This window comes from Budorcas taxicolor, chromosome 7 (genome assembly GCF_023091745.1).
Source record: "Budorcas taxicolor isolate Tak-1 chromosome 7, Takin1.1, whole genome shotgun sequence".
NCBI classification, from domain to species: domain Eukaryota; kingdom Metazoa; phylum Chordata; class Mammalia; order Artiodactyla; family Bovidae; genus Budorcas; species Budorcas taxicolor.
In genome coordinates, this window is record NC_068916.1 from 53628697 (window position 1) to 53656597 (window position 27901).

At 39.4% G+C, this 27901-nt stretch overlaps 1 protein-coding gene across 2 annotated transcripts in view; it reads left to right on the top strand.

The window, feature by feature from the left end:
• ARHGAP26 (Rho GTPase activating protein 26) overlaps nucleotides 1–27901 on the top strand; it is a 475905-nt gene that overhangs the window by 286627 nt on the left and 161377 nt on the right. For both annotated transcript variants that reach the window (XM_052642542.1, XM_052642543.1), the window contains exons 15-17: nucleotides 19565–19652; nucleotides 21312–21370; nucleotides 23038–23143. In XM_052642542.1, the coding sequence (XP_052498502.1) occupies nucleotides 19565–19652; nucleotides 21312–21370; nucleotides 23038–23143 (253 nt within the window). The remainder of the gene's footprint in view (nucleotides 1–19564; nucleotides 19653–21311; nucleotides 21371–23037; nucleotides 23144–27901) is intronic.

Below are 27901 nucleotides of genomic sequence, written 5' to 3' on the forward strand. Positions count from 1 at the left end.
ATCATATACTGTTTGACCTTTGGGATTGGCTTTTTTTCAGTCAGCAAAATTCCTCTGACATTTGTTCAAGTTGTCTTGTGTATCGAGTTATTTTCTTTTGCTGAGTAATATTCCATGGTGTAGATGTACCTGAGTTTGTTTAGCCAATCACCCAATGAAGGATGACTGGATTGTTTCTACTCTGTGGGTGAATAAAACAGCTATACAGGTTTTTGTAAAGTGTATAAAATTACAAAGTAATGAAGATTAACTTGTTTCTATAGGATAAATGCCCAAGAGTGCAGTTGCTGGATTATACAATAATACAGTTAATTTTTGAAAAGTTGTAATGTAAGAAAGAATGAAGAGTCTAACAGGTATCTATCCTTAGTCTTTCATTTCCAATCAGAGCTACATACATTTGTGGAGTGTCTGCTCTCTGAAGGAGATGGTCAGGTGCTAGAGGTGAAACTTTGTAGAGTCATTCCTTGTTCACAGAGTATCCAGTTAGGGGGCAGTTATGCTTGCATATGAAAGTTGTTATGTAAGATATGATGCTGGTGCCCAGTGGGAGCTGGGTCAGAAGGTCTGAGTATTGGAGGGAGAACAGAAGTATAATTCAGATTCAGGAAATGTTATGAACTAAGAGTATTAATTTCATTATTATTATTTTAATATCTGAAAATACTTAAGACTGGAACAGGAGAATTAAAGCTGGAAATCTGAGATAACCCCTTTGATTGAGGAACTCGAATGTTGTTCTGAGGAGTTCAGGGTTTTTTTTTCTCTGTAGGAAGTAAGATGCTATTAAATTTTCAAAGTAGTGGAGTTGTTTGTGTGAGTACTCTTTTTACACAAAACTGTCAAGAAGACAATTCAGAATAGGCATTTATTTGCTCACATTACTGGTGCGTCCAAGATGGCAGAAGCATGGCATGGCCTGTGGCTCCACATTTGCTGCAGCCTTTCCCTCTTTTCTGGTGTCTCATTATCTGTGAGCCCTTGTCTTCCTATATTCTCTGCAGGAAAGTTAATAGATAAACCAGCCTCAGTGGTCCTTGGAACTTGCATCAGTGAGTGGAGAGTGTCTTTCTTGATCTTTTTGACAGAAGGTCCCAAGGATGGACTTTGACTGATCCATATGGGGCCATCCATGTGATTCATTTCATAGTCTTCAGGCCAGTTGCATGACCTATAGCAGAAAGATCCCAATGGCCTGGATCCTTTGCTTGTCTCTGATCCCACACCACCTCTGGGAGGTTGGTGGGTGTGCAGGGGTGGGGTGGGAAGGTAGGTTGGTCCATAGAATCCTGGGGACTGAGCAGGATTATTAATAGAATGATGGGGGAGTGCCTTCTGGAATAATGCTTCTGGGTGATTTTTTTTTTTTTAAGTATATGGTTAACATAGATGTAACTTGATCAGAGGCTAGTTTTAGGCGAATAATGCTGGCAGCAATGTGGAGCATGCATGTGATCTTGGAAACGCATGGAGGAATAAGACAGTTGGGATAGATTAGGCAGAGCATACATGATCAACTGCTGAACCAGAGAGCTGCTCTGAGGTCAGGAAGAAAGCACAGCCTCAAAAGGACTGGAGAAAGAGAATCAACAGGACCTTGTAACCAACTAAATACAGGGGAGTCAAAGGGGCAGAGAGATTTCAGAGGCAGCAGATGATTGTGTAAGATGACACTAATGAAAAGAAATACGACATTTTAGACGGGGTTGCTAATGTAAAAGAGAACCAACCATCTTAGCTCACGTGTGCTAAGCAAAGAGTGGTATGAAAAGATATTGTTTTTATCACTTCACTTAGTGACCTTTGAACAAGATATTTGTCCTGCTCGCTTCATCAGTTTTCCTAGGGACAGACAAAATAATCATGAACATCTGAGAAATGTCATGAGAAACTAATAACCAACAGCTGAAAGTCACAAGGCCAGCTGTCTCTGCCAGGAGGACATTACAGATAGACTGGATTCCAGACTGAGGTTCAACCAGAGCTGAGAGGTGACCATAGTGCAAGATCTAATCAAAAGTGTTGAGAAGGATATCTGAGATTCTCACTGTCAATTAAGTTGAACAGTTTGGCTCTTGGAACTGAGGGATCACCCATTAGGCCAGAGAAATTCTAGACCTGAAGGCAGAGCCGTGTCTCCCTTCATCTTCATCAGTTCTTCATACTTGTACTAGACTGGGTTAGCCAAGAGTGTAAAAAAATATAACTCTTTTACTCCAAAACCTCTCCCTGACACGGCTGGGCTGAGTATGAACCATTCAGTCACTATTCCTTCATTCTGTATTCACTGGATGCTGTATTATGTACCAGGTACTAAGATTTGGATTATTGGTCAGAGTCTCTCAAAGTGGAAGAGTACGTTTTTATTATTGAAAATGAGAGTTAGAATTAAGCAAAACCAGAAGCTTCCTTTGATTGCTTCAAGTTGGGGGATGTTAGGTGGGAGGAGGAATGGAAGAGCCACACTTTGAAAACATTGTATTTCGCAGAATCGAGTTTCTAAAGAATGCTTGCCAGAATTTCTCACAGCATATGCTATGTGGCCTGCTAGTGTCATCCCAAGAGCTGCCCTTGATCCATGTCTTTGAAGAGTGTCAAGAGGAAGCCGATTTACAGCTTCTTAGAAATGGAGTGGCTTCCATGTGTGTACTGTTTGGTTTTTTTCTCCCCCTGAATGTTAAGTGAAGGTAAATCTTTCTAAAGTTAGATTCAGCATTTAAAAAACATAGATAGCTCGATCTGTGCATGTTCAGTATACGTCTGTCTCTTCATGTACAGATTTTAAAAACCTTTTTTCTGATTAAAAGTCATAGTAGCAAAGAAGAAATAAAAGTCTTTCAGACTATAGATAGTCTTTATTGACTATTTTCCTGGTAGGCTGCAGTCCATGGGGTCGCTAACAGTCAGACACGACTGAGCAACTTCACTTTCACTTTTCACTTTCATGTATTGGAGAAGGATATGGCAACCCACTCCAGTGTTCTTGCCTGGAGAATCCCAGGGATGGCGGAGCCTGGTGGGCTGCCATCTATGGGGTCACACAGAGTCGGACACAACTGAAATGACTTAGCAGCAGCAGCAGCAGCATTGACTATTTTATCATATTACTGTCAAACAAGAAATGCTTAGAAATCACATGGTGCATATATGCTGCTTTTTAGCAATCTTCTTTCACATAACAGTATAATGTCTATTTTCTGTTATATTCTTCTAAAGTGCGGTGGGTTTTTTTGGGTCACATATGTATAGATGTACTATAACATTTTAATTAGCCTCCTCTTCTCAGATCTGTAGATTACTTTCAGTTCTTCATGATTCTAGAAAGTGCTCAGGTGAACATCCCCACAAAAGCAGGATAGCATAGGTTATGAGCATGCCTTTTGGAGTTGAGCAAGTTATAATTAAACTGCTTGTCCATTTGACTTTACACAAATTATTTAAGCCCATCTAGTCTTCTGTCTCATTATCTGTATTAATAGCCTCTGCCTCTGTAATAAAGAGAGGATTAAAGAAAAGATGCATGTGGGTTGCTGAGTCCAAAGCCTCTACATGTTAGTCAATAAATGTTAGCTGTTGTTATTTTAAATTTTATATGCATATTTAAATATTTCCTTAGAGTTTATTTTAAGACGTTGAATTTCTAGGTCAAGGTATGTACATGTTTTTAAGGCCTTTAATTGATATTCCCAAACTTGCTGTCAGAGTATCCTTTACCACATACCATTCTCTGTTACTTTTTTGCATATAAATTATAAGTATTTAAAAATATATTCTGGGTGAGATTGGCTTTTTTTTTTCTAGGTTTCTTGCTGATATTTATTCTTAAGTGAATTGCCTATTTGTGTTGTCAGCCAGTTTTCTATTGATGTATTCATCTTTCAATTTTAAGACATTCTTATATATGGAAGTTATGTTACCAATATTTTCTTTCAGATATAATTTATTTTGAACTTTATATGGGTACTTTTGTTTTTGTTTTGTCTTATGAATATTTATAATATTTTTATGAAGTCCTAGTCTTTTTCATAGATGGATCGTGCCTAAAAGACCTTCCCCATTCTAGGACTGCAAAAACTTTCTTTTCCTTAAAAGCCATCTGGAATATATCCATGAAAAATGAAAACTAGCCCTACTTTTCCTCAAATACTTACCCAGTTGACAAATAACCATATGTCAATGAGGAGGAAAATTTTCCCTTTCTGTTATTTTATTTTTTTAAAGATGCTTTTTTTCATGTGAACCTTGTTTGAAGTCTTTATTACATTTGTTGTAATATTGCTTCTGTTTGATATGTGTTTTGGTTTTTTTGGCTGAGAGGCATGTGGGATCTTAGGTCCCTGACCAGGGATCAGACCCACACACCCTTAATCACTTAAGTCTTAACCACTGGACCGCCAAGGAAGTCCCTCCATTGCTTTAAATATCACCATTTAGTCCTTCTCTTACACATATTGGGGGTCCAGTGAAGGAGTTTTCACACACGGTTTTCTAAAGAAAAGCAAATTCTCTCTCTGTTTGTTATTCTTCAATTCTTAATATTTTAAAAACATAATTATCTTCATTTTTCATCTTTCTAATGTTGTTTTCTGTCTTGATTCTTTGCATCATAAGCAAACATTCTAAAATTTGCACCTCATATCCATGCCATTTGTTTTAATTTCTTTGGGGCTGTTTTTTTTTTTTTTTTTTTTGACATTTATAATGCACATTTTAATTTGGTAATTGAATTATCAGTGTTTTTACTGACTTATTTTAACTCTTTTCATTTCTACCTTTCTGCCTTCTACATTTCACCTTTATTATTTCAGTGTTTTGTTTTTTTTTGCTTTGATGTCTTGTTTCACAGCATCCGTATTTTTCTGAATTTTATTTATATGTAGAACAGATGCTTTGTGAAATGTTTTTGAGTGCTTTGGTTTCTGTGTTTTATGTGAACAAGTATTTTATCAGCTTTTTAATCTTCTTTTTAAATCCACCTGAACACAGAGTGGTTTATAAACCTTTGCAATTGAATTCATTGTGAGTAGACTCTCCTTATCCTGCTGCTGTTTTCATGATTCCTATTAGAATCATCCTGTCACATGAAATTAGAGCACTATTATACGTGATTCCATCCACGTTTCTGGTACTCTGAAATTTTTCATTTACTGTGGACCTACCTGTACTCCTGAAAAGGTTTCTCCTGGTTCTGGTTGGTCATGGTTGTGGGTGAAGTGGAGTTACTTCCTGGTTAATCTGAAGTATGCTGTGGTTATTCATTTGTCATTCTCATATTTGTTCTAGAACTTTCCCCTCCTGAATTCACTTCCCTTTGTATAAGCAGACACACCTCCACTTCTGTCACAGTTTCATCTCACTGCCTGGATTGCAGTCTCGACACTGAGCTGTGCTGTGGTGGGATGGGTGCAGTGCAGCGTGGCCCCCTTCCGTGGGATAGCATGGGCTGTAGCTTAGAGCAGGCAGAAAGCAGTCACCCATCACATAGTTCCCCAATGTGGGTCTTTCTCTGGGCTTCTCCTGAACTCTGCCTGGTGGATGATCCTCTAGGGACAAGTAGAATGTTGATTGTGAGCCTTATTTTCTGTGCTGTTGAAACTGTATGTCTGTGTGTGTGTGTGTGTGTGTGTGTGTGTGTGTCTTTATAGGTTCTCACAGTGGTGTTGAGGGAATGCAAGTTTAGTGTTGCTGTTTTTTTTTCTTATCCTGTGACTTTATCCTGTTTTGTCTTTTGGGTTTTTTTCTTTTTTTAACTAACATTTAAGGTCAGTGCTACAGAGAAATCATGGAAGGTTTGAATTGCTATGCTTTAAAGCATCAGGTCACAGTAGCGTGCCTCACTCACTGATCTCTGATCCAACCATGAACCGTCCTTCTGGCTCCTCTGGGGCCTTTTTTCTGTGCCTTTCCTTTCTCACACCCTTCACAGAGTATCATAAATAAAAGCAAGCAAAGCTTCTTTCTGAAGAAATGCTAAGTAAGATATGCTTATGACAGCTTCTAAGATGTAAAGGCTTGCAGAAACAGCCCCAAATCTTTGAAGACTAGCAGAGAAGAAGCCCTGACATTGTGCACTTCCAGTTTTACTTACCAGTAAAGGACAGCAGAGAAATGCTGACCAGAACCGGGAGCTAGTATACTGTTTGGATGGAGGATTGACCCATCTGAGAGCTAGTAAGGGCACTATTCACCACAGTCCCAAGTTCCTAGAAAATGGAGGCCACAGATGGACACTCCCCTTCTTCTCTGCTCCTCCCACCGTCACTTTTGCTTACAGGGATGCTTCAGGCAGGTTCTCTTAAGACAGAGACAGAAGACAGCAATAGCATTTAGGTCTTAGAACAGATGTGGCTATAGATATTCTGGATTTTTAAGCTTTAGATATGGAAAATGATTAAAGTTTTTAAGAGGTACAGCTTTTATAATCAGAAAATAATTTGATAAACAGATTTGCTTATCAGGTTGCTAAGTATCGAATCTAGTCTTTTTTTTTAATTTATTTATTTTAATTGGAGGCTAATTACTTTATAATATTGTATTGGTTTTGCCATATATCAACATGAATCTGCCACAGGTATGCACATGTTCCCAAACCTGAACCCCACTCCTCCCTCCCTCCCCATACCATCCCTCTGGGTCATCCTAGTGCATCAGCCCCAAGCATCCTGTATCTTGCATCGAACCTGGACAGGCGATTCATTTCTTAATATGATATACATGTTCCAATGACATTCTCCCAAATCATCCCACCCCCTCACTCTCGCACAGAGTCCAAGAGACTGTTCTATACATCTGTGTCTCTTTCGCTGTCTCGCATACAGGGTTACCATTACCATTTTTCTAAATTCCATATATATGCGTTACTGTATTGGTGTTTTTCTTTCTAGCTTACTTCACTCTGTATAATCGGCTCCAGTTTCATCTACCACATTAGAACTGATTCAAATGTATTCTTTTTAATGGCTTAGTAATACTCTATTGTGTATATGTACCACAGCTTTCTTATCCATTCATCTGCTGATGGACATCTAGGTTGCTTCCATGTCCTGGCTATTATAAACAGTGCTGCGATGAACATTGGGGTACACGTGTCTCTTTCAGTTCTGGTTTCCTCAGTATGTATGCCCAACAGTGGGATTGCTGGGTCATAAGGCAGTTCTATTTGCAATTTTTTAAGGAATCTCCACACTGTTCTCCATAGTGGCTATACTAGTTTGCATTCCCACCAACAGTGTAGGAGGGTTCCCTTTTCTCCACACCCTCTCCGCCATTTATTGCTTGTAGACTTTTGGATCGCAGCCATTCTGACTGGCATGAAATGGTACCTCATTGTGGTTATGATTTGCATTTCTCTGATAATGAGTGATGTTGAGTGATCTTTTCATGTGTTTGTTAGCCATCTGTATGTCTTCTTTGGAGAAATGTCTATTTAGTTCTTCGGCCCATTTTTTGATTGGGTCGTTTATTTTTCTGGAATTGAGCTGCATAAGTTGCTTGTATATTTTTGAGATTAGTTGTTTGTCAGTTGCTTCATTTGCTATTACTTTCTCCCATTCAGAAGGCTGTCTTTTCACCTTGCTTATATTTTCCTTTGTTGTGCAGAAGCTTTTAATTTTAATTAGGTCCCATTTGTTTATTTTTGCTTTTATTTCCAATATTCTGGGAGGTGGGTCATAGAGGATCTTGATGTGATTTATGTCAGAGAGTGTTTTGCCTATGTTCTCCTTTAAGAGTTTTATAGTTTCTGGTCTTACATTTAGATCTTTAATCCACTTTGAGTTTATTTTTGTGTATGGTGTTAGAAAGTGATCTAGTTTCATTCTTTTACAAGTGGTTGACCAGTTTTCCCAGCACCACTTGTTAAAGAGATTGTCTTTAGTTCATTGTATATTCTTGCTTCCTTTGTCAAAGATAAGGTGTCCATAGGTGCGTGGGTTTATCTCTGGGCTTTCTATTTTGTTCCATTGATCTATATTTCTGTCTCTGTGCCAGTACCATACTGTCTTGATGACTGTGGCTTTGTAGTAGAGCCTGAAGTCAGGCAGGTTGATTCCTCCAGTTCCATTCTTCTTTCTCAAGATTGCTTTGGCTATTCAGGTTTCTTGTATTTCCATACAAATTGTGAAATTATTTGTTCTAGCTCTGTGAAAAATACCGTTGGTAGCTTGATAGGGATTGCATTGAATCTGTAGATTGCTTTGGGTAGTATACTCATTTTCACTATATTAATTATTCTGATCCATGAACACGGTATATTTCTCCATCTATTAGTGTCCTCTTTGATTTCTTTCACCAGTGTTTTATAGTTTTCTATATATAGGTCTTTAGTTTCTTTAGGTAGATATATTCCTAAGTATTTTATTGTTTTTGTTGCAATGGTGAATGGGATTGTTTCCTTAATTTCTCTTTCTATTTTCTCATTATTACTGTATAGAAATGCAAGGGATTTCTGTGTGTTGATTTTATATCCTGCAATTTTATTATATTCATTGATTAGCTCTACTAGTTTTCTGGTGGAGTCTTTAGGGTTTTCTATGTAGGGGATCATGTCATCTGCAAACAGTGAGAGTTTTACTTCTTCTTTTCCAATTTGGATACCTTTTATTTCTTTTTGTCTTCTAATTGCTGTGGCCAAAACTTCCAAAACTGTGTTGAATAGTAGCGGTGAAAGTGGGCACCCTTGTCTTGTTCCTGACTTTAGGGGAAATGCTTTCAATTTTTCACCATTGAGGATAAGGTTTGCTGTGGGTTTGTCATATATAGCTTTTATTATGTTGAGGTATGTTCCTTCTATTCCTGCTTTCTGGAGAGTTTTTATCATAAATGGATGTTGCGTTTTGTCAAAGGCTTTCTCTGCATCTATTGAGATAATCATATGGCTTTTATTTTTCAATTTGTTAATGTGATGTATTACACTGATTGATTTGCGGATATTGAAGAATCCTTGCATCCCTGGGATAAGGCCCACTTGGTCATGGTGTATGATCTTTTTAATGTGTTGTTCGATTCTGATTGTTAGAATTTTGTTAAGGATGTTTGCATCTATGTTCATCAGTGATATTGGCCTGTAGTTTTCTTTTTTTGTGGCATCTTTGTCAGGTTTTGGTATTAGGGTGATGGTGGCCTCATAGAATGAGTTTGGAAGTTTACCTTCCTCTGCAATTTTCTGGAAGAGTTTGAGTAGGATAGGTGTTAGCTCTTCTCGAAATTTTTGGTAGAATTCAGCTGTGAAGCCGTCTGGACCTGGGCTTTTGTTTGCTGGAAGATTTCTGATTACAGTTTCAGTTTCCGTGCTTGTGATAGGTCTGTTAAGATTTTCTATTTCTTCCTGGTTCAGTTTTGGAAAGTTGTACTTTTCTAAGAATTTGTCCATTTCTTCCACGTTGTCCATTTTATTGGCATATAATTGCTGATAGTAGTCTCTTATGATCCTTTGTATTTCTGTGTTGTCTGTTGTGATCTCTCCATTTTCATTTCTAATTTTATTGATTTGACTTTTCTCCCTTTGTTCCTTGATGAGTCTGGCTAATGGTTTGTCAATTTTATTTATCCTTTCAAAGAACCAGCTTTTGGCTTTGTTGATTTTTGCTAAGGTCTCTTTTGTTTCTTTTGCATTTATTTCTGCCTTAATTTTAAAGATTTCTTTCCTTCTACTAACCCTGGGGTTCTTCATTTCTTCCTTTCCTGGTTGCTTTAAGTGTAGAGTTAGGTTATTTATTTGACTTTTTTCTTTTTTCTTGAGGTATGCCTATATTGCTATGAACTTTCCCCTTAGCACTGCTTTTACAGTGTCCCACAGGTTTTGGGTTGTTGTCTTTTCATTTTCATTCGTTTCTATGTATGTTTTGATTTCATTTTTTATTTCTTCTGTGATTTGTTGGTTATTCAGCAGCGTGTTGTTCAGCCTGTATGTGTTGGAATTTTTAATAGTTTTTCTCCTGTAATTGAGATCTAATCTTACTGCATTGTGGTCAGAAAAGATGCTTGGAATGATTTCATTTTTTTTGAATTTAACAAGGCTAGATTTATGGCCCAGAATGTGATCTACCCTGGAGAAGGTTCTGTGTGTGCTTGAGAAAAAGGTGAAATTCATTGTTTTGGGGTGAAATGTCCTATAGATATCAATTAGGTCTAACTGGTCTATTGTATCATTTAAAGTTTGTGTTTCTTTGTTAATTTTCTGTTTAGTTGATCTATCCATAGGTATGAGTGGGGTATTAAAGTCTCCCACTATTATTGTGTTATTGTTAATTTCCCCTTTCATACTTGTTAACATTTGTCTTACATATTGTAGTGCTCCTATGTTGGGTGCATATATATTTATAATTGTTATATCTTCTTGGATCGGTCCTTTGATCATTATTTAGTGTCCTTCTTTGTGTCTTTTCACAGCCTTTATTTTAAAGTCTGTTTTATCTGATATGAGCATTGCTACTCCTGCTTTCTTTTGGTCTCTATTTGCATGGAATATCTTTTTCCAGCCCTTCACTTTCAGTCTGTATGTGTCCCTTGTTTCAAGGTGGGTCTCTTTCAGACAACATATATAGGGGTCTTGTTTTTGTATCCATTCAGCCAGTCTTTGTCTTTTGGTTGGGGCATTCAACCCATTTATATTTACGATAATTATTGATAAGTATGATCCCTTTGCCATTTACTTTATTGTTTTGGGTTCGAGTTTATACACCCTTTTTGTGTTTCCTGTCTAGAGAATATCCTTTAGCATTTGTTGGAGAGCTGGTTTGGTGGTACTGAATTCTCTGAGCTTTTGCTTGTCTGTAAAGCTTTTGATTTCTCCTTCATATCTGAATGGGATCCTTGCTGGGTACAGTAATCTGTGCTGTAGGTTATTTTCTTTCATCACTTTAAGTATGTCTTGCCATTCCCTCCTGGCCTGAAGAGTTTCTATTGAAAGATCAGCTGTTATCCTTATGGGAGTTCCTTTGTGTGTTATTTGTTGTTTTTCCCTTGCTGCTTTTAATATTTGTTATTTGTATTTGATCTGTTAATTTGATAAATATGTGTCTTGGGGTGTTTCACCTTGGGTTTATCCTGTTTGGGACTCTCTGGGTTTCTTGGACTTGGGTGATTATTTCCTTCCCCATTTTAGGGAAGTTTTCAACTATTATCTCAAGTATTTTCTCACAGTCTTTCTTTTTGTCTTCTTCTTCTGGGACTCCTATGATTCGAATGTTGGAGCGTTTAATGTTGTCCTGGAGGTCTCTGAGATTGTCCTCATTTTTTTTAATTCGTTTTTCTTTTTTCCTCTCTGATTCATTTATTTCTACCATTCTATCTTCTACTTCACTAATCCTATCTTCTGCCTCCGTTATTCTGCTATTTGTTGCCTCCAGAGTGTTTCTGATCTCATTTATTGGATTATTCATTATATATTGACTCTTTTTTATTTCTTCTAGGTCCTTGTTAAACCTTTCTTGCATCTTCTCAATTCTTGTCTCCAGGCTATTTATCTGTAATTCCCTTTTGTTTTCAAGATTTTGGATCATTTTCACTATCATTATTCAGAATTCTTTATCAAGTAGATTCCCTATCTCTTCCTCTTTTGTTTGGTTTAGTGGGCATTTATCCTGTTCCTTTACCTGCTGGATATTCCTCTGTCTCTTCATCTTGTTTATTTTACTGAGTTTGGGGTGGCCTTTCTGTATTCTGGCAGTTTGTGGAGTTCTTTTTATTGTGGAGTTTCCTCGCTGTGGGTGGGGTTATATTAGTGGCTTGTCAAGGTTTCTTGGTTAGGGAAGCTTGTGTGGGTGTTCTCGTGGGTGGAACTGGATTTCTTCTCTCTGGAATGCAATGAAGTGTCCAGTAACGAGTTATGAGATGTCAGTGGTTTTGGAGTAACTTTGGGCAGCCTGTGTATTGAAGCTCAGGGCTGTGTTCCTGTGTTGCTGGAGAATTTGCATGGTATGTTTTGCTCTGGAACTTGTTGGCCCTTGGGTGATGCTTGCTTTCAGTGTAGGTATGGAGGTGTTGATGAGCTCCTATTGATTAATGTTCCCTGGAGTCAGGGAATGTTCTCTGATGTTCTCAGAATTTGGACTTATGCCTCCTGCTTCTGGTTTTCAGTCTTATTTTTACAGTAGTCTCAAGTCTTCCTCTATACAGCACCATTGATAAAACATCTAGGCTAAAGATGAAAAGTTTCTCTACAGTGAGGGACACCCAGAGAGGTTCACAGAGTTACATGGAGAAGAGAAGAGGGAAGAGGGACTCAGAGGTGACCCAACTGAGATGAGGTGGAATCAAAATAGGAGAGAGCAAGCTAGCCAGTAATCACTTTCTTATGTGCACTCCACAGTCTGGACCACTCAGAGATGTTCACGGAGTTATACAGAGAAGAGAAGAGGGAGGAAGGAGACAGAGGTGGGCAGGACGATAAAGGGGGAATGAAAAGGAGAGAGACAGATCCAGCCAGTAATCAGTCCCTAAGTGTTCTCCGCCGTCTGTAACACACAGAGATTCAGAGTTGGGTAGAGAAGAGAAGGGAGAGGGAGGAGAGAGAGTCAACCTGGTGGAGAAAAAGGAGAGTCCAAAGGGGGAGAGAGCAGTCAAGCCAGTAATCTCGCTCCCAAGTAAAAATGGGTACTGAAGATTGCATTCTTAAAGGTACAAGATTGATAACAAATACCAAAAAGCAAAGATTAAAAATCTAGAGTAGAGGTTGGAATTTCAAAAATACAATATTAAAGAAAAGAAGAAGAATAAAAAAAAAGAAAGTCACAAAAATTATTTAAAAATATATATATGAAGTTTGCTTTAAAAAATAGGGTCTTTTTTGGAAAAGTAATAGTAGGTTATAAAAATGAATATTAAAGGAGTAATAGAGGACTTAAAATTTTAAAAAGTTAAAAAAAAAGAATGATCATAAAAATAGTAAAAATATATCTAGGACTTTCTCTGGTGGTATGTGGGCAGTGTTGGGTCAGTTCATTTTCGGATAGTTTCTTGGTCCGGCTTATATTTCTCAAGATCTATAGGCCCCTTCCTATGTAGTCGGTACTAACAACAGGGTTTTAATCTATTGCACCTGTCACTTCCAAGGCAGTTCCCTCTGTTTTAGCTTCTTCTATTTGCTGGTCTCTTCAGTGTCTGATTTCCACCCTGACCCAAGGCGGGCGGTGGTGGACACTTTTTTAGGCTCACTTGTTCAGTTGCACTGTGGGGAGGGAGGGACGCTGCAGAAAACACTGGCGTGTGCTCGCAGTGCCTCAGCCACACTGGGCCTGCCCTTGCTCATGGCGCCTGTTCCCTCCCTGCCCACACTGCTCAGGCTCTAGGTTGCTCTGCCAGGAACCATCCGAGGCCAGCCCTGGGCTGCATGCACCTCCCAGGTCTAAGCCGCTCAGGTTCAGGCACTCGGGTAGTCGTCAGAGGCGCAGACTTGGTTGGGTGTGCATTTTGTGCCCTTCCCAGGTCCGAGCAGCTCAGGTGGTGAGGTGTTTGGCAGGCGCAGTCGCTGCGACTTATCATCTCTCCCATCCCTGCCGCTCAGTTTTCTGGGTGTACAACCGGCGCACCTTCTCAGGCAGATGATGACTGTCCAGAACCCCATGAAGTCTTCGTTACCAAAGAAGCCTGCTTGCAGTTTGGTAGATAATGTCTCTCTGAGGCTGCGATTGCCCCCTTCCAGCTCTGGCTGCCTGTCACTGGAGGGGGATGGTTTGCAGCCAGCTAGGTCAGTTCAGTCCTTTGTTCTGTGTGCAGTGCTGGCAGTGTCTTAGGTTAGGGCTTTTCGCGTGGTAGCTATCCCACAGTCTGGTTTGCTAGCCCAAGTTAGTTCACTCTGATTACCCTCGGGGCATTCATGCCCAATCCTTACTCTAAGCAATGCATCCTGCGCCTCCCTGCCCAGCCCCCGCTTGCTAGTGGCGGATGCAGGCGTCTGCGCTGCTTCTCTGCTGGGGGAGTTACTGTTGGGCTTGTAATCTGTGGGTTTTGATTATTTATTTATTTTTCCTCCCAGTTATATTGCCCTCTGCTTTCAAGGCTCACCACAGATTCTGCAGTGAGAGTGTTTCCTGGTGTTTGGAAACTTCTCTCTTTTTAAGACTCCCTTCCCGGGATGGAGCTCCATCCCTACCATTTTTGTCTCTTTTTTTGTCTTTTATATTTTTTCCTACCTCCTTTTGAAGACAATGGGTTGCTTTTCTGGGTGTCTGATGTCCTCTGCCGGCATTCAGAAGTTGTTTTGTGGAATTTACTCAGCGTTTAAATGTTCTTTTGATGAATTTGTGGGGGAGAAAGTGTTCTCCTTGTCCTATTCCTCTGCCATCTTAGGACCACCCCTCGAATCATAGTATATTTACATAAATGTCTTTCTCCATTCATAATGCAGAATGAATATTGTGAAAGACTCAAGATTTTAGAAAAAGACAAAAACCAAAATACAACTAATGTTTATATGCAGGAAATTCAGACTGTGTGGTAAGGAATGACATATAGATCAGTGGAACAGGCAAGAGAATCCAGAAATAGGGTCCACATATATAGGGTCAATTAATTTGGATAAAGATGTCAAAGTAGTTTAGTGGGGGAAACGACAGTCCTTTCAACAAATGGTACTAATGTAATTGGACATCTATATGAGGAAAAATAAATTCAACCCTTATCTTAAACTATGTTCAGAAATTGACTCAAAATAGACAAATGATCCTAAACCTAAGAGATAAAACTGTTAAACTTTAAGATTTAGGAGAGAATCTATCTTTGCTATCTTGTTGTAGAAAAGATTTCTTGGCTAGAACACAAAGAGCAGGAACCATGAAAGAAAAATCTGATTAACTGAACCTTATCCATTTTAAAAAAAAAATCTGCTCTTTAAAATATATTAGGAAAAAGAAAAGATGAGCTACAGATCAAGGGAAAATATTTGTAAAATATATGTCTGAATAATGATTTATAGCCTGAATGTATTAAAAATAACTTGCAATTCAGTTTTTAAAATGGACACAAGATTTGAACAAATAGTTCACCAGAGAAAATATATAGATGACCAAAAAGCACATGAAAAGATGACCAACATCATTAGTCATTAAGGAAAATCAAATTTCAAAAATGAGTTATTTCTACATACCTAATAGAGCTAAAATTTCAAAATTAAACACATAGTTGTATCATGTGTTGACAAATATATGAAGCAACTAGAGTTCTCCTGTTGGCTACTGCGAATGCAAAATAGCCCAACTGTTTTGGAAACCATTTGATAGGTTTGATAAAGTTGAACATATTTACCATATGACCTACTCCTACATATTTTGACCCAGTTCTACCTCTGAGTATTTACTCAGGAGACAAAAAAGTAGTTCATAAGACCCATTGCAAGTATTTATAGCAGCTTTATTCATAACAGTCAAAAATTGAAAACAGCACAAATTCCATCAACTAGTCAGTGGATATGCCCATAAAATTGAATACTACTCACTAAGAAAAGGATTGAACTACTTGTGTATGCAGCAGCATGGTGAATTTCATGAGTATTATGCCATGGAAAGGGGTTGCCAGGGGCTGGAGATGGAGGGAGGGAAGTGACTGTGGAGAAAGAGGCACAAGAGAGTTTGGAGAGGGTATGAGGAAAATGACTTATATCTTGATTGTGGCAGTGGTTACATGACTATATATATTTGTCAAAAATCATGGAACTGAATACTTTAAAAAGGTGAGTTATACTTCAGTAAATTTGACTTTAAAACACACATGCAAGAGAGGATTCTCAATTTTCCTGCTCAGACAAAATTGCAAATTAAAGTAGATGAGCTGTTTTTCTTTAACCTGTCAGAGTGACTAAGATCAAATTGTTTGATTCTTCATTGTTGTCAAGGAATTGAGGAGGGAGTCACACTCATTCTTAAATGTAATGGTATAACCTCTGAGAGATAGTTGAACAGTATCTTTCAAAATTAAAAATGCACTTTCTTTTTGACTCAGAAATTCCACGTAGAGGAATTTTTTCTGTAGGTAAGATAATCTACAAGGGAACAGTGGTTTTATATCATTGTTTACCATAGCAAAATCTAGGGAACAACCTGAATCTCTTTGAATGGGGGCATTAAGTATGGTACAGTGAAGTACTGTGAGTTAGATACATTTGTCTACTAATAGGAAACTATTTCTTAAGATACTATGAAATGAAAATAGCAGTGCACAGAATGGCATCTAGAGTGTGCTTCCATTTGTGGTTTTAGAAAGCTGTACGTAGTCACTTAACTGCTTGTTCATGTACACACTGTTAGAGATCACATACACATGACAAAGCTGGTATTTTGTTTTTAATTAATTTATTTTAATTAGAAGATAATTTCTTTATAATATTGTGCTGTTTTTTTGCCATACATCGACTTGAATCACCCACGGGTGTACATGTGTCCCCCCAACCTGAACCCCCCTCCCACCTCCCTCCCCATCCCAATCCCTCTGGGTTGTCCCAGAGCACCGACTTTGAGTGCTCTGCTTCATGCATTGAACTTACACTGGTCATCTGTTTTACATATGGTAATATACATGTTTCAGTGCTATTCTCTCAAATCATCCCACCTTCACCTATGTGGACTATGTGGACTTCCCACATAGTCCAAAAGTCTGTTTACATTTGTGTCTCTTTTGCTGCCTTGCATGTAGGATCATCATTACCCTGTCTAAATTCCATATATATGCGTTAATATACTGTATTGGTGACAAAACTGGTATTGAGTAACCGCTAGCAGGGGAAGTTTTACTTTTGGTGTATATGTATTTGTTTTGTGTGATTTTCTTTTTTTTTTTTACCCCATACATGTGTTACCTTCACAGTTAAAGAGAAAATATTTTAATATGTATACATTATAATGTAGCATTAGGAGATTAGTTGTGTATTGGTGACTTTCCTAATCCCTTCACCCAGAAGATCCCTAGTGACTTTGTCAACAGCACAACAGTGGATCACTGGATCTTCTGTGATCCAGTGTGACATTTCTAAGACCATTCCCCCCTTGTAACCGTCACTTCCAACCCATATCTCCTACTTTTCTGAATTCATGCAGGGAGTAGGTTGAAGAGAAATGCCTCTACCTATATGATGCCTTTCTGTACATTGGACTGCTCCTCTAGCTTAGGTCAGTGTTACTAAGTCTACAATCGTCAAGCCACCTGGTGGAAAGAAAGGTACTGAGTTATGAAGGAAATTGTCAATTACGTCTCTGTATCATATGCAGGTGCTGCCAGAAAGCTTCTGTAAGTGAGGGGAGCTTTGGTAGGGAGGGGAGCTTTGGCAGTACTTTCTGAAAATGGGGTAGTTTGGGAGGCTGTATTCAATTTAGTTTGGACATTAAATGAATTAAAATGAACGTACTCAAGTTATGAACTTTGCCTCATCAGTGCTATAAAAAGCCCTTTAGCCTGGCTGTAATTTGACTCTCCTCTCTGTAATGTTACACAATATTCCTATGGTTACAGAGCCCGAATAAGTGGAAGCTAATCATTAGTTTGCTAAATGTGGTTCATGGAACAGTTCACAACTCCCAGACCTGCCAACTGCTGCTTATTTAGTGTCATGTTCACTCTTCTTGGGTAGAAGTTGGTTTGTTCCTCAGAAAAATGTACAGTAACATTTGTCTTGCATCCAAGAACCATGTACTGTGGTAGCTTTCCATGTGTCTTGGGGATAAGGAGGGAGGAAGGTCATGGTAAGCGAAGTTGTTTGGTACCTACACTTCCACAGGAAGCAACAAACCATTAAGGGAGTGTGAGATGGCAAAGCCAGGAAAGAATTAATGTTATGCCATTCGGAGTCAAACACTTACTGAACCAGGGCCCTGTCAGGAGAACGCACTGAGAGCAGTAGATACCAACTGGATTTGTGCCCTTACTTGGGGATTAGGGCCTAAATCCTTAAGCCACTCATGATTTTTTACCTCTTCTCACTAGGATGAAAGTAAATGGAAAATGTGTCATGCCCACCTGTGGGCATTTCCATCTGCAAGGCTGTGGGCCCTGCAGGAGGATCCTCTTTCTTCTGAGACTGTCCAGAAAGAGAGAGTCTGGTTGCTGTCTCCATTTACCTGCTGCAACATTTTGACCTCTTTGGATTGTAAAGAACAGAGAACCTGACCTTAACTGGCTTAAGCAAAAAGGGACTTTTTTGGCTTATTTGATTAAAAAGGCATGGTGGTCTACAGAGGCTCAGACCATGTCATCCAGACTCTCAGCCTCTCCCCGTGGCTTTGTCTGTCAGACTATACTCTGAGGTTCCACGTGGTGGCATTCAGGGCAGCAGTATAGCCCCACTCACACACCACCCCCCCCACACCCCCAGGTGCACAGCGAGTGCTTTTTCTTCTTTCCTAGAGAAGTCCTGGACTTCATGCTGACTGACCTGGCTTAGGTCTTGGACCATCCCTGAACCAGTTCCTGGGTTCAGAAACATCTCATCCTCCCCCCCGCCCCAACCTGGAAGAGTGGGGCCTCACCTGAGCATGGGGAGTAGGTGTAAGAAAAGGGTAGCAGCCCAGCTGAAAATGAACTGAACGCTGTGCAGAAAGAAATGGCAATGGGAGGTGGGAGGCAAATCGCTAGAAGCTGGATTGTCCATTCAGTGCACTGAGAGACTCTGCTTCTGACTTCTTGCCAGCGAGAATCCAGGTTTCTGCCGGTTTCTGAAACAGTTCGTGTTTCCCAACCTCTGCCTCTCCTCTTGCCTGCCTGTGTGCTGCTCAGAAAGACTACAAGAATTATCTCTTCTTTTACAGTATACATTCATCTGAAATACACACATTTGTTTGGAAGTATACACAGAGGAAATGAAGAAATGATCAGGAGTTGATATAATTATGGTGGTTGTTTTTTGCACATCTTGGTTTAGGGCAATTTAAAATATATAAGTAATGGAATCAAGTCATAGTTTTAAAAAAAATTAAAAACACAATTCTGCCATTCTCCAACCACACTTTTCTTTTTAGAATATTTCCTTTCAGCTTTCATTCATTTGAGTTTCTCACAAAACTTTAAATCTTTTTTTTTTTTTTTTGCTTGACATTGCATGATAATTCAGGCATTTTCCATTCTGCAATGTAGTTATCATTTTCATGTAAAGGTGGCATGTTATTCCATCAGGAATAGACCAGAATTAATTTAATCATTCTATCATTGGCTGTTTAGGTTGTTCTTTTAAAATGTATTGTGGTATTATCAATAGTAGTGTAGGGTGGGCATTTTGAGTGTATGTAACTTTCTCACGTCTTGTCTTATTTCCTGAGGGTGGGTTGTGAGAAGTGGGATTACTGTTTCAAAGTGTATAAACATTTTTAGGGCTTGATATATATTGCCAAATTTCTTCTCACATCTCTTGCATTAATTCATCTGCGTCCAGCAGTTTCTGAGAGGATCAGTTTCACTGCATTTTTGCCAGCAGTAGATATTTGGATTTTTAAAGTTTTCTAATTCCATCAGGAAAAACTAGCTGTCATTTTTGTTTTTACTTTGGATTTCCTTGTTTAGTAGGGAGGTTGAATGCTTTTATGTATGGTTGTTTTTTAGCTATATTTTCTGCTCTGTTTTACCCATTGTCTTTTCTTCTCTTTAGACCCCAAAACAGCTTCTGAAACAGAAATGGATATCTGTGCCGAGTGGGAGATAAAGACCATCACTAGTGCTTTGAAGACCTACCTAAGGTAGGGACTTTCCATTTGCAGGGCATGGTGCCAGCTTGTTATCATGCAATCAAGAAGCAAGCAGTTTTATTTTCAGCCTCCAGAGGACTGATGGGTGGGAGTTTGAGATGTGGAAACAGCTTATGTGTGGGTGCAATTAGCTGAGCTGGTCAAACCAATTATAAATCATCCAGAGTTGATGGATTGCCATTGTGCAATGGTGCCATGAGTGATTTAGGAAGCTTTGCTCTTTTTGAGAAGCTCTCTGGTGATCAGCCTTTAACAGAACCTCAAATATGGTATTTCCTGTAATGCTTGGGTAATCAGCTAAGAAAACAAGGAATCACGTATCCCATTGTGTTGAGAATGCGTGATTACATACCCTATGTATTCTGAGAGTTCTGCACCTTGCATAGATAGTGTATTGCTAATGTTGCTCCTTAAAAATGAGAACTTTAATGGTACTCCTTTTTAACTCCTTCTGCTTAGATTGGAAAATATGACTTTGTTGGCGAGAAGACTGCTTTTCTTATAATAATACATGTGTTACTCCTGCTGCCTCCTACCCTTCCCTTGGTTATTAAGGGAGTGGGTGATTGACTAGCTGCTCACATCTCAGTTTCCAAGTGGACTGAAAGCCATGCTAGATGTGAAGCATAGGGACGCTGTAGTTCTCCACTGTGGTCCCTCTTGAGCAGGAAAGTGGGGGTCTAGTCGTAAACAAAGAGGAGAACTATAATCGGGAATTACATCAGCATTTCTACAAGTCTGTTAAGATTTACTTGGTTCGAAAGCCACAGAAAAGGAATTGGTGATGCCGGTTTTATTGGCTGTTGGGGAATTGCTGGAAGGCTCTTGGTATCAAGAGTAAGATGTCATGTAAGTGATGACTAAGTTGAATCAGGGGATCCAGTGAGAATAAAATGAAATCTGAACCAAGGACCATAGATAATCTGTTGAGAAGCTTATTGTTTGGACTATCAGTAAAAATACTCAAATTTCCAGTTAAACATATTCATACACCAAATACTACCATAGTAGATTATATAAACCCTAGATGCTAGAGGTTTATATTTAGTACTTATCTGTGCATCTTGATATTGATTAGCTAATAGACACTATGTATAAAATATATATATTTTTTATGATAGCAGGTAAAATTTGATTATGTCATGCCTAATATTAACGGTTGGCATACTGGAGCAATACTCCATAGGGAATTTGCTATAAAAACACCTACAAAAGTCTCTCATAGTGTTTCCAGATGAAGTGATTAATAACAAGCTGCCAGGAAGACAAGAGTTTAAGACTGATGATTGCAAAAGTTGGGTTAGTGCCTGTATTTCAGGCACATCTTAAAATGCTCTTGTTGTGGGTGAGTCATTGACTGAAAAGGAAATCTCTCAGTTGTGCTAGACTTCTACATTAGCACTTTGCTGGTTTGTGACTGAAATGTAAGTTTTGTCTATTCCCTTAAAAAAGGAGAAAGAATGAACATTTCAGGTGAAATCTCAGGACCCTTTCAAAGGGGAAACTAAGTTGAACTAAACTGAGTTGCTCTTGTTTGCCCATGATCTTTGTCTTTGAGAAATGTAACACAGTCTTCCATCTGGAGGCTGCTGGGTAGTGAGAATAGGATTGCTTTTGTTAAACTGACTAGTGTATATCCTTTTATTCCAGAATGCTTCCAGGACCACTCATGATGTACCAGTTTCAAAGAAGTTTCATTAAAGCAGCAAGTAAGTTTTTTATTTGCAACAGTTTTAAGGGAAAGGGAATAGATTTCTCTATTTCAAAGAAAAGTATCCCCAAATAAGTATTACCTAACTCCTTGTATGCTGTGTGTAAACTACCCATATTCACACTCATAAGACTGTCACAGAATGAAAGCAAAACCAAGTCGGGTTTTGCTAAGGACCTTGTGAGCATACTGAATTTACAGTAGAGGGGAGAAGCTTCAGAAGTGAGCTGGAGGGTAGTGGTACAGGGAAGGGATGAGGTGAAAAAAGCAAATTTGACTTTCTAGTTTTGATTATTGGAGTTCTAACTCCTGGGGCCTTTTCCGGCCCTGGAGGTAACATTTTTCGGAATGACTCAGACTTTGCCCATTACCTAAATTGAGCACGGGATGTTTCCCTGAATCCAACACCGTTTATATAACTTCTCAGTCCTCTTTTCCATCATGGTTTATATAACTTCTCGGTCCTCTTTTCCATCATGGCTGGTATTTACAGCTTCTGGTCAGTCTTCAGCTATATCATGCAAGCCTGGGCGTTATATTACTGGTATTAAAATACATAGGGATTAGGTGCAAGCTACCCTAAGCATACTGGAATCTTTCTACGTGGGGCAGGCCTCCTGTACGGGGAAGTAAGATTCTCTATCAGATTTAAATCTGGCACAAATCCCCACCGTGCTGTTATGTCCATAGTATGTGCTTTTCCCTGCTTCCGTTAAGCCATCTGAGTTTGTTTACACTGGTAGCTGCTACTGGCCTCATTAAAGAATACCTCGTGTCCTGGTGGCCTTATCCATGCAGAGTGGCCCCCATAAAACAGGAGAAAGACCTGGGAGAAAGCTGAAAGTAAAGATGGTATTTATGTGATTTCTTTCTCAGAGAAATTCCAAACCCATAGCAACCATTCTTTAATTAAAACTCACCTCAGAGCTATAAATAGGTGTGGTGAGTGCCATCGATCTGTTTCCCAGAGACATGACGCCACGTACCCAAGTGCAGCCATTAAATGTGACAGATCATGATTTAGGTTACAGGTTGGCAGAAACATTTCCTTATTTTATCTGCCATTTCTTTCTTCTCCCTAGCTGGTTGTTTCATGTGATTGGAAATAACTGGACATTTCCTTTGATGTCTTTGATGTAGTCTTGAGACGTTATTTTGATATTTGAGACCCTGGCAGTGTTGTTCACGTACAATTTGTTCATCACTTAATGAGTGCATCAAGTTCCTTCCTTCCTTGAAACAAAGTTCCCACTCTAGGGAGCCAGCCACTCTCAAATTTATTCCCACTCCTGAGTGAGGAGGTTCCATTTCCTTACCGTACGTCACCGTCTTGGCTTGATTTTTTGGACAGTCTTATTTTTTCATGAACTTTGTCATGGAAAGCATTATTAAAAGCACTTCTATGTACACCCGTGGTGGATTCATGTCAATGTATGGCAAAACCAATACAGTATTGTAAAGTAAAATAAAGTAAAAATAAAAATTGAAAAAAAAAAAAAGCACTTCTAGATCCAGTCAGTCTAGTCATGAGTACACAGAACAGGGTCTTCTCTGTGAGAAATCTTCCCTCTCTTGTGCCCCACCTTTATTTTCCTCTGATTTTTGTCTTGCAAACTGATTTAATTGTAACTCTGATCCAGTGTTACCTCTCTCCTTCCTTTGCAGAGCTGGAGAACCAGGAGTCTCGGGTCTCTGAAATCCACAGCCTTGTTCATCGGCTCCCAGAGAAAAACAGGCAGATGTTACAGCTGCTCATGAACCACTTGGCAAAGTAGGTTTAAGACTGATTGCTGGTCTCTTCAGCCCTGGAAATTTCTTATCTTAGCACAAAAACTGATTTTGGTTCTGCTTATGTTTCCCTTTCTCACTGTTGCATCAGGGATGCTGAAGGCATAGGAAAGAAATGTGTGAAATGTTAACTCCAGTTGGTCTCAGCAGTAGGCTTTGCAGGGTAGGCTGAGGAGGCTCCCATACGGCCAGGCCATTGGGCACAGTTTTGCAGGACACTTTGTGCTCTTGTGATGATCGAAGTCAAGAAGTGTGTCCTCCATGTTACTAGATCACAAAGCAGACTTTTCAGGAGTTACATGTTCTTGTGATGATTGAGGGCAAACAGGAATATGTTACAAGTTTAGAGAACTTGGATTCGAAATAAAGAGGCCTGAATTCTAAAGTTGATTCTGTTCTTAACAAGCCACTTAACTAGCCCTGGACAAGCCACTGACCTCTCAATTCCTTAGTTTCTTCATCTGTCAAAAATATGGGTAGTAGTCTCCCCCTTCTCTATAATGTCATTGAATTTAAAAGTTACATGTGTTAAAACCCTTGAAGTAGTATAAAAAATAGAGGAATTGGCAAATGCCCATTTGCCTTCTGAGGAAGTCAGTGGGGACTTGATTTTCCTGCTAGGAATGCTTATAGTCTTGGAACCATTTGAAATTCTTGTGTGTTTACTGTTGCTTGACCTGTTTGGGATTGGCCTTGCTGATACCCCTTATTGTATCAGCCACTGCATATGTGTGTGTTCCAACTTTCTCTTAACTTTGATGGATGTTCTTGATTGGAGACTTCAGTCTAAGAAAAGACAGACTATAACAGTTAACCTGAATTGATAAATTTGACATTCTGTGGAACTGATACATTGTAAATCCAGCCCTTATGCCTGCATTGTTCTGCCATTAAGTCATGTCTTTTGGGTAAATACTTTGCTGAGGGAGATTATGATGGCTTGTTTTCATATTTCTACTAGTGAAAATGGAACCTGAAAAACAACCAGTCATGTCTGACTCTTTGCAACCCCATGGACTGTATAGTCCATGGAATTCTCTAGGCCAGATACTGGAGTGGGTAGCCGTTCCTTTTTTCAGGGGATCTTCCCAACCCAGGGATTGGACCCAGGACATTCTCACTGCAGGTGGATTCTTTTCCAGCTGAGCCACCAGGAAAACCTAAGAATACTGGAGTGGGTAGCCTATCCCTTCTCCAGCTGATCTTCCTGACCCAGAAATTGAACTGGGGTCTCCTGCATTGCAGGTGGATTCTTTACCAGCTGAGCTACCAGGAAGCTCTATATTTCTACTGAGCACTTGATTTTGAAGAGAGAGTATAGATGTTACCATAAAATTTATTCAGATGTTAATGATGAATAAACATAGAGTGGTTTGCATGCTGCTAAGAAGCAATCAGCCAGAGTCAAGGGTTGCTGTATTCTATTTTGAGTCACATTTTTTTTCTTGCCATACCACGTCAAACTTGTATGTTCAAAAACAATTAAGCATATCCAAGAACAGGGGAATGCCCCCCCCCCCATCCCGATGTCAAAGAATCTTGATAGTGTGTTGAAAATAATGAGAACTGGGCTTTACACAGAAATCCCTTGCATTCCTATACACTAATAATGAGAAAGTAGAAAAAGAAATTAAGGAAACAATTCCATTCACCATTGCAACGAAAAGAATAAAATACTTAGGAATATATCTACCTAAAGAAACTAAAGACCTATATATAGAAAACTATAAAACACTGATGAAAGAAATCAAAGAGGACACTAATAGATGGAGAAATATACCATGTTCATGGATCGGAAGAATCAATATAGTGAAAATGAGTATACTACCCAAAGCAATTTACAAATTCAATGCAATCCCTATCAAGCTACCAGCGATATTTTTCACAGAACTAGAACAAATAATTTCAAGATTTGTATGGAAATACAAAAAACCTCGAATAGCCAAAGCAATTTTGAGAAAGAAGAATGAAACTGGAGGAATCAACTTGCCTGACTTCAGGCTGTACTACAAAGCCACAGTCATCAAGACAGTATGGTACTGGCATAAAGACAGAAATATAGATCAGTGGAACAAAATAAAAAGCCCAGAGATAAATCCACACACATATGGACACCTTATCTTTGACAAAGGAGGCAAGAATATACAATGGAGTAAAGACAATCTCTTTAACAAGTGGTGCTGGGAAAACTGGTCAACCACTTGTAAAAGAATGAAACTAGATCACTTTCTAACACCGCACACGAAAATAAACTCAAAATGGGTTAAAGATCTAAATGTAAGACCAGAAACTATAAAACTCCTAGAGGAGAACATAGGCAAAACACTCTCCAACATAAATCACAGCAGGATCCTCTATGATCCACCTCCCAGAATTCTGGAAATAAAAGCAAAAATAAACAAATGGGATCTAATTAAAATTAAAAGCTTCTGCACAACAAAGGAAAATATAAGCAAGGTGAAAAGACAGCCTTCTGAATGGGAGAAAATAATAGCAAATGAAACAACTGACAAACAACTAATCTCAAAAATATACAAGCAACTTATGCAGCTCAATTCCAGAAAAATAAACGACCCAATCAAAAAATGGGCCGAAGAACTAAATAGACATTTCTCCAAAGAAGACATACGGATGGCTAACAAACACATGAGAAGATTCTCAACATCACTTATTATTAGAGAAATGCAAATCAAAACCACAATGAGGTACCACTTCACACCAGTCAGAATGTCTGCGATCCAAAAATCTGCAAGCAATAAATGCTGGGGAGGGTGTGGAGAAAAGGGAACCCTCCTACACTGTTGGTGGCAATACAAACTAGTACAGCCGCTATGGAAAACAGTGTGGAGATTCCTTTAAAAATTGCAAATAGAACTGCCATATGACCCAGCAGTCCCACTGCTGGGCATACACACCGAGGAAACCAGAATTGAAAGAGACACATGTGCCCCAATGTTCATCGCAGCACTGTTTATAATAGCCAGGACATGGAAACAACCTAGATGTCCATCAGCAGATGAATGGATAAGAAAGCTGTGGTACATATACACAATGGAGTATTACTCAGCCGTTAAAAAGAATACATTTGAATCAGTTCTGTTGAGATGGATGAAACTGGAGCCGATTATACAGAGTGAAGCAAGCCAGAAAGGAAAACACCAATAGAGTATACTAACACATATATATGGAATTTAGAACGATGGCAATGATGACCCTGTATGCAAGACAGCCAAAAAGACACAGATGTGTATAACGGACTTTTGGACTCAGAGGGAGAGGGAGAGGGTGGGATGAATTGGGAGAATGGCATTGAAACATGTATACCATCATGTAAGAATCGAATCACCAGTCTATGTCCGATGCAGGATACAGCATGCTCGGGGCCGGTGCACGGGGATGACCCAGAGGAATGTTATGGGGAGGGAGGTGGGAGGGGGGGGTTCATGTTTGGGATCGCATGTACACCCGTGGTGGATTCATGTCAATGTACGGCAAAACCAATACAGTATTGTAAAGTAAAATAAAGTAAAAAAAAAAAAAAAAGTAGTTCCAGATTCTCTGAGATGACAGTGTGGTGCCTGTTCCACATAACCCAGTCAGGCATTTGCGAAACAGAAAAGCTGGTTTAGATGTTAGTATTCTTGCCTGGAGAATCCCAGGGACGGCGGAGCCTGGTGGGCTGTTGTCTATGGGGTCGCACAGAGTCAGACACTACTGAAGCGACTTAGCAGCAGCAGCAGCAGCATACACTTGAATGGCCTGCACCAGAACAGAGAAAGTTCTAGGTACACCCTCTGGCCAAGTATGTGTGGTGTTGCTTGTTTGTGACGGCTTTATGGCCACTGAGTGTTAAAAGGCCTCCATACCTGCTGGGAGCAGCTGGAGAAAGGATAGGAAGCAGCTGAAAGAAGTTAGGCATTTCAGGCTGTGCAGTTGTGATGAGAGTTTAGTTGGACTGAGAGACCAAGAGTCAGTGGTGATCCAGAGGAGCCAGAACTGAATCTTCCCAGTTTTAAAATGCCCTGAGGATTGTTAGAGATCCTTAAAGAAAAATAAATAGAAATTAAAAAAATCTGAAACCCTCAAGGTGGGTATTGAATCATTGAGGTTATTCATCTCTGGTGGATGCTTCACTTTGTCCCTCTGGTTCCACCCTCTTCTCTTCCCACCCCATGAAGTTCAGTCTTTGTCCCTAAGCCAAGGAGAAGTACAGCTGGAATTTGTGTGTTCAAGTTGTAACCTTGACTTTCTGCCTTCTAACAAATTTAAACCAATTTTGTTGCTGGAGTTAGTTAGTTATTTTATAGCATTTCTGGAGCACTTTGTATTATCTTTGATACTTAACAATGATTTTTTTGGTCCTGTGAGGTTCTATGGCAGTTCTTTGTCATATAATCATTAAGAAATCTACATATAGACCTGCCCTCATGGTTGTAAGTGGGAGTTGGTTAGAGCTGGTGGTAGGACACACAGACTCCTGTTCTCAGTGTGCTATGTTCTTGGTCTCTGGCAGCTCTAGATTTACAATCTCTTGTGGAGAAGAGTAGATGGTGCTACTCATCTGCCTGCCAGTGCAGGAGACATAAGAGATATGGGTTTGATCCCTGGGCTGGGAAGATACCCTGGAGAAGGGCATGGCAGCCCCCTCTGGTGTTCTTACCTGGAGATTCCCATGGACAGAGGAGCATAGTGGGCTATAGTCCATAGGTCGCAAAATGTTGGATACGACTGAAGCGACTTA